This window comes from Gadus morhua, chromosome 21 (assembly GCF_902167405.1).
Source record: "Gadus morhua chromosome 21, gadMor3.0, whole genome shotgun sequence".
Lineage (NCBI taxonomy): Eukaryota > Metazoa > Chordata > Actinopteri > Gadiformes > Gadidae > Gadus > Gadus morhua.
Genome location: NC_044068.1, coordinates 14,958,339 through 14,968,109, shown reverse-complemented (window position 1 = coordinate 14,968,109; position 9,771 = coordinate 14,958,339). Strand labels below are relative to the sequence as shown.

The 9,771-nt window shown below is 42.1% G+C and overlaps 1 protein-coding gene across 1 annotated transcript in view; it reads right to left on the bottom strand.

Annotated features, from left to right (window-relative positions):
- Positions 1–9,649, bottom strand: part of rab15 (RAB15, member RAS oncogene family) — an 11,936-nt gene extending 2,287 nt beyond the window's left edge. The window contains 7 exon segments of the mRNA XM_030345578.1: positions 836–846; positions 849–891; positions 1,653–1,751; positions 2,464–2,541; positions 3,248–3,308; positions 3,479–3,539; positions 9,208–9,649. Coding sequence (XP_030201438.1) covers positions 836–846; positions 849–891; positions 1,653–1,751; positions 2,464–2,541; positions 3,248–3,308; positions 3,479–3,539; positions 9,208–9,331 — 477 coding nt within the window. The 5' untranslated portion in view covers positions 9,332–9,649.
- Positions 9,650–9,771: the final 122 nt, after the last annotated feature.

Here is a 9,771-nt window from a genome sequence, read left to right as displayed (position 1 = left end):
CTTCGGCATACTGCATGGTTAAGTAGGCCCTGTGGTTGGTTGTGGTCCGATGTTATAGGCCTACTACATATTGAGAAAATATTGATCGGTATTACGCAACAATCAGGGGATGTGGACCCCCCCCCCCCCCCCCCCCCCCCCCCCCCCGAATATTGACGGGTATTTCACACACTGGAGGCGGGGATTCAAAGTAAAAAAATGAATGTTTTTGCAATTGTGTAATTTATTTTCTGATAAATGCACTGCATTTTAACTTTGTACTTTTTCAGTGTTAGATCAGAAGGTCGAATTAGTGTTTTATTTTTTTAACAGACCTGAAAAACTGAAACCAACCTGCCCTTTTTAGAATCTATACACACAAGGCCTTTAGAAATGTGACGATTCTATGTCACGTTTCTTCTTCTTTGATTTATATTGTTACGTCATAACTTGAAATGAATCAGAAATGAAATTCTTCTGATGATGTTTTTTGATCAGAAAAAAAATGAACTCTTAGGTTACTGCAAGAAATTGATAAAGTAAAAGTGTATTTGACAATTACATCAATGTTTGAATTAATATTATGATGTAGAGTCACAGCGTGTACATGCCTTAAATATTCCATACATTCCAAAATGCCTTATATCATATTTAGATCCATGTGCCACCCCAAAATGATCTCTGGTCTCACCCTGGCCACCCCACTGAAAATGTTCTAGCTCCGCCACTGGATTGAATATCAATAACAATAACCAAGGCCATTGGCCATGAAGATTGTAGAACGAATCCTCCTCACAAGCCTACGCACCAATAGAGTATAGCGTACTTGAGGAAACGTGAATGGTGTATTCCTCACCTCTGTGATGTGTGGTTGTTGTAGGCACTTGTCTCAAAGAAGTCCATTCCGTAGGACTCAGCAGCTAGGGGGACAATAACAGCAATGTTGTATGGATGAGGGTGAGACCTACATTTGAAATGTGCTGATATGATGATCAGATCGATAAACAGTGCAATCTTTGAAGAAGGTACCACAGATGCGAAAATATAAACCAATGTAAACCCATTTTTTGCCATTAAAACCAATGAGAAGACACACAATTGATGTCCTTGTTATAGGTGTGAGTTTAGTAGGCTCCAATGTAACTGCTGTTACATTGGATTGCTCAAGTAGCATGGCTGAAAACATTATGTTATTATGTCATCAGACGTCATCGTTCTCAGGGGCACAATACATTTAAAGCTTGTGAAATGGAATTATCTTAAAGTGAAAGCTAGCCTTTAACCATACGTTGAAGATTGTATGAGGGTTCAAGGAAGGTGTGGACTTCCCTGAGACAATGATTACTATAATCAGCTACTATGAGGAGTGTTCCTTCATAATGGAACTGAAAAGGAAGGACTGTTTGAAGCATGGTAGTTAAAAGAAAAAATGATTTGCAGGGTCCAAAGTATTCCATATTGCATGACGCTTTTTCCAGCGTTTACCTTTTGCATAGGAAGCCATTACAGTTCCTGAAGTCATAATAGCATGATACACAATTGATTTTTAGAAGCGTCATAAAAACAAAAGATTATTAAGTCGTTGATTTTGGGCTAAAAAGCTGCCAATCCAACATCCACCATCAGAAGCCCCACGCAGATGTGGTGCCGGGCGTGGGGTGGGGGGGCAGGACGGTGCCCACCTTGTGTGCCTGTGCGGTGGCCACCTGCCTCTTGTCCCCATCATCAGACTTGTTCCCCACCAGGATCTTCTGCACCTTCTCAGGGGCGTACTGCACAGCAGAGGACGGCAGGAATAAGACGTCCATGTGGTGTCACGATAGATGGGAAAACGTCAGGGAATACAGAGGACAGATACACTGGATTAAGATGGAACTGGGGGAGGGGGGGGGGTTCACGGACGCCTATTCATCTCGAAAGACTGGATAGATGAAAGAGCAGTGTGTGTGTGTGTGTGTGTGTGTGTGTGTGTGTGTGTGTGTGTTGTGTGTGTGTGTGTGTGTGTGTGTGTGTGTGTGTCTGTGTGTGTGTGTGTGTGTGGGGGGGGGGGGAGAGAGAGAACTGTGAGTTAACTTGTCATTCAGAGGACAAAAGGCAGTAAAAGGATGTTTAAACCCAATACAGGCTGTCTGCTCTCGATCCCTGTCCATCTGGCTGAGGTTAGATGGTAAGTGGTTCGGACAGCAGAGAACACTTCACTACTCTGGTCTTCCTCAAAAGAGGTATTGATTCTGAGACTATCCCAAACCCTGAACCTAACCCAGATATCATTTTCCAATATCAAGAGCCATCTATAAAATTATTTATATTTTAACTTCAACTTGATTTACTGCTTGCTGATGTTTTATGACACATAAGTATATTTTATGTTGCCCCAAAATACCACTATTTCTACTTTTACTACTAGCAGATTTCCACAAGGGCAGATACTAAAAGTACAGGAATTAGCAGTGGAAGGATTGTTCAAACGCAATTTGAACTCACCTCGTCTACGTCACTGGCCCACTTCATAATGTGCTGGAAGGACCTCTCACTGGTGATGTCGTACACAAGGAAGATTCCCTGTGCGAGACGATGAAGATGGTTGGTAGACATGATAAAAAAAGGCCAAACTTAGACACCATAGATACACATATGTCTCCACTCAAAGCAAATGCAATCATTGTTAACAAATTTTAACAATAATTATTCTAATAAAAAATTATGTTTACACATATAGTTGCATGTTCAGCAAAAAAATTAATAGTACAGATTAGGAGACATTTTAATGATAATTATTACAAAGATTTTCATGTTATTACATTTCTTTAAGTAACTATCGATCGCCAAAGTGATGTAACATTATGGTGACTGATGAAATATGGTGCATTGGCAGATTTCTGAATGTAACTAACTGGGTGTCGTTGGATTCACCGTAAATGGTTCCCATGGGGATCCACGGGAACAATTTAACTGCCAAAGAGAGTGTTGGGGGTATGTGGGAATGGGTGGGAATGAGGGCTGGTTTAGGCAGCCTCACCTGGCCAAGTCAAAACGAGTCGGACTCTGGTGGCCTGGTGAGGCTGCACACCTGTTGTGCATTGAGCACAGATTGCTTAAAGTAGAATAGGCCATTTAAGGAGATATTTTTAAGTATATCCTAAAATAAAGTTTGGTCACAGTTTGTTAATGCAACATGAGCTCTTCATACTGCCCCAGCAGGGCCACCTCTGGTGGACGACGGTACCGGTGCCAGAAATACAAACCGGGTATTGTCAGGTGGGGTTACCTGCGCTCGTCTGTAGTACTGCTTTGTGATGGTCTGGTATCGCTCCTGACCTGCAGTGTCCCTGGACGAAGAAACCCACACACAAACAGACAGTTTAATTTAGGTTAATACAACAGAAATCATATCCATCCAATGTAGACCAATATATAAATATGTATACACATATATATTCATACAATCAAACATATCGATAGAATGAATCATCATGGATGGTGTTTGTTGCCTCCTTACCATATCTGTATTCGCACTTTGACGCCATCTATCATGAGTGTCTTCATCTTGAAGTCGACTCCTGCAAGAGATGGAAGTTAAAAAACATTTTTCCGACCCTTTCTGCAGGCCCTTGTCCCTTGTTTTTGTTATGCTCTTGGAGCTTCCTAAACGTGGTGCCATGCAGTATCCCTTTCTGACAAATCAGGAGGGAAGGGGGGGAATCAATTTACCCCAGCTTTGAGTCTCCTCCAAGTCAAGCAGTGGCTTAGTAACATGAAAGGAGGGCATTAATGCATTGTATCTTTACATCAGTATATCATTTACGCTCCACAGGCCTAATGCTGTGGATGGGGGGGGGGGGGGGAGGGGGGGGGGCAAGAACCCTCCAGCAAGCTTTACTGCACTTCCACGTATTGATCGCATGCTGGGGCTGCAACAAGCCTAGTGTGTGTGTGTGTGTGTGTGTGTGTGTGTGTGTGTGTGTGTGTGTGTGTGTGTGTGTGTGTGTGCGTGTGTGCGTGCGTGCGTGCGTGTGTGTGTGCTGATGATTGCGAGCGTTGGGTAACATCAGGAAGGAGTAAGAGTGGGTAGAGAGCATAAGAGGTCAGCAAGCAGGAGGTCTGCCACGCGTCAGTGACCAACCATCTTGGTGGTTTCAGCAAGATGGGAAGCGCCTGATGGGAACATGGAATCTATGTCTGTTGCATACACATAACCACATCTTCGGTCAACCTAAACTTAATTATAAACGCTTTATAAGAACTGACTTTCTTTATAATTTACACTATTAAATAAAATGTGTACAAACTAATATAATTATAATAATTGTTAGAAGAAAATGTAGTACCATATGTTGATCTTGGATTTCATTGTTGGATACATTTTAATAAATACATAGACCATAGCCTAAAGCAGGTGAACTAAACAGGTTGCTCCACAAATAGGATATAACCAAATCTCCTCTTGTTTTCAGTATCTTAACAGTGGGATTTTTCTTTGACGCTTTCATCCCTTTGTTTAAATAAGGGGACTTTCAGTAAAGAAAGACAAAAAAAACAAAGGAAGAGGTAACTATTAGCGGCTTTCCCATATTTGGTTTTCTTGTCCATTTTGAGTGCTCAACTTCCCCCTGAATAGAAAAAAAAATTCCAGTCCAATAGTCCAATAACCAAGCAGCCCGTCAATTCAATCTCCGTTCCCCATCTAAAAAGCACAGTCACCATTGTGTCATTTCAAAAACGGGCTAAAAAGCTGATGTGCTTTTTATTTCTAATTTGCTAGCTTCCTGCTCAGTCTTTATTCCGAAAGCCTTGCAACACAATGAAACTACTAGGATAAGGCCATGGGCGTTTACTAAAGCATGTTTACGAGAACTCAACAGTGCCCAACGGCTGTGCCCCAATAAGCTGGGCCAGGACTTGCTGTGGTTAGAGAGACACTGTAACTTAACTGATGGAGAGAAACTCATAACGAGTGATATAAGATAAGAAAATCACATATAATTAGTATCTGTTGCACATTTGTAACCATTGCTATTTATAGATACGATCAAACATCTGCCATGCAGCTCACTTCTAAATGAGCAGCCTACTTAAGAACTTAAAACAGAATCTATCAGAACATAGAATCTTCTAGAAGAAGCTATCACAGTCCAATACGCAAATGTGGTTCGCAACGCGTTGGCCAATGTGAGGAGGATGGGCGTGGTTATTTCTAGTACACAAAAGTATTTCAGCATCAAGTTATACACAGCCTACAACTAACCCAAAAACTATATTTTGCAGGCTGCAGTAAATTATTGGAGGTTAACGTTCTCTGATAGGAGGTGAGTACAATACCCCATCAAGAACAAAAAGGCAGTGCTTCACAATGGGCACGAGGCAGGGCACCATGTAGACACTAATGGGAAACACACGCCCCAAACGGAACTCGTTCATTTACTGTGACAGCTGGGTGACGCAGATTAGGTGCTGGCATGTTTCATGTCCCTCGGGTGGGTAATAGCAGAGCCATAGTGACACGAAGTCTATGATGAGGGGACGGATGCAATCGATGTCACTATAGCCTGGGAAAACTAAAAAATACTAATAATCCTATATATCGTTTTGTATGCAAACATTTACACAATTTTAGCCTAGTTTATGGACACAACAGCTTCAGATACATTCATTGGGTCAATTATAGGAACAGATGGGGCATCTTGCTCAAGGATGCTTACAGTTTTGTATCCATCCTTTTGGGGGATGGAGGAAGATTGTGTACAATCTTTCATCGTTGGTCTGACGGCTGTAATCCTAGATCGGTCGTGATAATGGAGCCCCAGGGGTGAAGGCCAAGATATTAAACACTCAAGCAGCAGGTGCTACTCAATAATCTCTACTCCTAAATGACCTCCAACTGCCAAACAGCCAGAGGTCATCTGCAAGGGCTCTGAGCAAGGTAGCTTGTGCAGGAATGCACCTCTGGAGTCCTTTGCTGGACAATAGGAAATATAAGGAATGCTAAATCCATGAACTACTGCAGACACAAACGACTGAAATACATCACATCTCCTGCGTCTTCCTCCTATACGTCATAAGGGTGACTCATCTTCATCGCATCTGGCATCCTAGCTTGTAATTTGTCTATTGGGTTCCATTCATTAGTGCAGCCGTGTAGGTAATCAACCACTGGTTTGGGCTACTATACATTAGATACTAGTGTTGAGGCATGTGTTTTAAGAGCATAACAGTGTTTGCCCTGCCAGGAAGTTCCCGTCAAACAGATCTACGCTCCTCTCTACGATTTAAAATATCTCAAACAAAGGCTTAGCTTTAAGTTGTTGGATGTGATATGAATGACAGAAGCAGAGCAGGAATTTATTTGAGTCCATTACATACTATTACCTACTGGTCATTGTGTTAAGTGGTACTTATTCTGTCACTGTGACATTTGTCACAAGTCACTGATAGCAATGTTGCTATCCAATGTCATTTTGAATCGGCCTGATTTGACATCATTGGTAGAAATGCTGAAAAGATTATGTGTCAATCTTTTGGGCTCTGTATTACAGTCAAGGCTGTAGCTATAGGTAGTATGATATAGTTTGGTGAATAACCTGCTTCCGCTTTTTGCAACCCTGTTAAGATGAGCCACCATGGTGGACTTTCAATGTCAGCTGATGAGTTATGACACTCTGGCTGGAAGGGTGAACTTACAGAAATACCCCAAATGGATTCATTGTGGTGGGGGTGTGTGGGGTCATACTGTCAGGAACTCTGGATGCTTCTAATCTCTCCCTCGCGGTGAGACCATTTTGGTCCTGAATTAATACTCGTAATAAAAGGACACCCACCAGGGCTTATGGACATTGTGCCCTGTAGTGCGAGTTTGTTCATTCTGACAGAAACATCCCAGTTAAGATGCATTGCTCCTGCACAAAGGGCCCGGCCTTCTGACGCCTCCAGCTAAGATGAGGAACATCCAGTACAAGGATACAAGAACCTTCTCTATGGCATAGAGTACTATTCCCCTTTCACAGAGGCATCCTATCGGATAAACACAGGTGTCACTCAGAACACGTACTACGGGTCTGCTCTTTTTGTGTACCAGGGAGCAGGTCGTGGAATTTACCAGTCAAGATAACACACATTGACCGTTTGTCCTGCTCATAAAGCAGCAGCCCCATAATTAGTGTAATGAGCAACACCTGTGTTTGCCCTACAATGACGCCCCTGTGAAATGGGTCAATTGATTTTTAACCGGCAGTCTGGCAGGAGTATAGGTTGAAAGGCTTTTACATTACATGAGCATAATTCTTCCATTGTCCCCTGCGGAGCGCATTAGGTCCATGGCTTTAAATAGCATGGGGTCTTAATGAGGCGTGTGCAGGTAGATCATTATTCACTCCAGTGGTAGAGCTCTGTGTTCTAGGTCTGCGAGACACTGATTTAGAAATACAGAAAGATGATGGCTTTCAGGACACAGGGAGAGTCACTCAATGTCATTTATTACTGTCTTATGGATACTATGACGCTATTCCTATGTCTAATATTACGATGATTAATGATTATCAGTCATTTATGTATACGATTAAATCACTTTTTTGTGGTATAATGACAATGAAACCGTCGATATTGGATATGGCATACAGTGCTGAAATTTCAAAATAAATGAATAGATGAAAACATGGAAGATAATTGACTGAAAGTTGATTTTCAAATCAAGATTAGTAGACTCCATTTTGAAAGCCAAAACGTTCTTCATTCCTAACAAGACATCTCGCTGTATATGTAAAATTTCCCCTCAATGGCGCCGCAATACAACAATTAAAACCATTTTAGTACCACTCAAACGACAGGCTTCTTCTATAGTGTATACATACATGCATACGTACACTGCACCTACATGTATGTGTATGCTCTTAATTAACCTGTAATTCCTCTGCCATCCACAGACATCAGCAAATAACCATGAGATGGGAACTAGGCTAGGCTACAGCAGTATATACACAATATCAGAATGCATAGTGTACTTAACACATCCTCCCCCATATAAATTATACATGGAAAGGGGCAAGGCTAATAGAAAAATGTGAAACCCAATATCTTGGTGGTCTCTGAGTTCATATAGCAGACAATTGTTAACTAATCATCCAAGTTCTATGGTCTACTGTCATACATTTCAAGTAAAGAAATGGCAGGATCCAAAATGCATCACTGTCCTATACATTGCGTTATTGGGCACATCAAAAGCCTTTCCCATGAGACACTCAAGTGTGGCCCCCTTTGAATGTTGTCGTCTGTTGTGGCCTTGACCATTCGGTCAAAAATATATTTTGGATGGCCTGTTATCAGAAGTATTTAGATCTCTATGCTATAATCTGATTTGTGGTCATCCTCTATTGAATATGGTTTTTGGGATGTTTTAATATTAGTGTGGTCACATATCTGACGGGCGCCCTCTCAGATAACTAATGCATGACTGGGAATAGAAAATGGTTTGCTATAGACATTTGCTTGTATTCCACTTGCTTTATATCTCTTGAGTGGAGGCTGTAGCCGATGCAGCTGGACTTTATTGGGTGGCCTCAATTCATTAGATTAGAGACTAGGGTTATTAAAAATAATTGTCTATTTCCCTCGTCATCACAAGAGCTTTAATTTGCCCAATTACTGCTTGATGATGGAATCCTCACTAACAGGAATGCAAACACAAGACAGCCATGGCCATCATTAAAGTGGAGACTACAGACTCCCACTTTTAATTATTTGTGTTAATTAAGGACCTAAAGTGAGGAATTTTCGGGCCATTACGTACTATTCCTTGACTGAATACTCCCTTAATTGGTCCTACAATTAACTGGATCATAAACTGTAGGCCTAAAGAATACTTAAGAGGCAAACCGAACTCTATGACTGGAAACATTGGCAATCATGTCTTGGGTTAATCAATTTTACACTGTTCTCAAGTCACCATAGCTGCTTAACCCCATTGTGTTTAATGGAAAAACGATCAATGTCGATCTCTTGATGGGACAATAACAGTTGATGTTGTAGACCTCATTCATGCAACGTTTGAAGGGGTTGATACATATGAATTAATAGTTTATAAATAATGCTATTGCGTGTTTAATTAAGTAGCCTACATACACTTCTATTACAATTGTGGGAGCGCTGTGCGAAATTGCATCAGAATTCTCGGAATGAGATTGACATCATGCAAACAACAATAATAATTTTAAACATCACACCTTCGGACGGCCTTACCGATTGTGGAAATGTGAGACGGGTGAAATTCGTTGTCCGTGAATCTGCACAACAAACATGTTTTCCCAACCCCAGAATCTCCGAGAAGCAGGAGTCGGAAGAGCACATCATACTGTTTAGCCATAGCGTCAAGAAATATGTAAAATGAATGAACATTCCCTTCCCTCGCGTATCCCACTCAACTGCGAACAGGCCTGTGTCTTTGTTCGTTATGGTCCAACATACTGCTATGCTTCTCTTCTACACTGTATTGGATGACAACAAAACAGGACCGTTGCAGCTATCTAGCACACCTTGGGCTCCGCTGGGTGCAGTGGCAGCGGTCCGCTCAGTAGCATCTGCTCTTCTCGCGGCAGCATCCACACACCGCGGGGTGGGGATTGAGATGGAATAACAAGCCCCTCCCTCTCGCACGCACGTACCGACGCACGCACGCAATGACGCACGCACACACACACCGACGCTAGCACGCACCCACGCATTGCGAACATGCATAGACGCACGCACGTAACACCGCGCAAGCACGTACCGACGGACACACGCACCGACGCACTCAAGCGCACA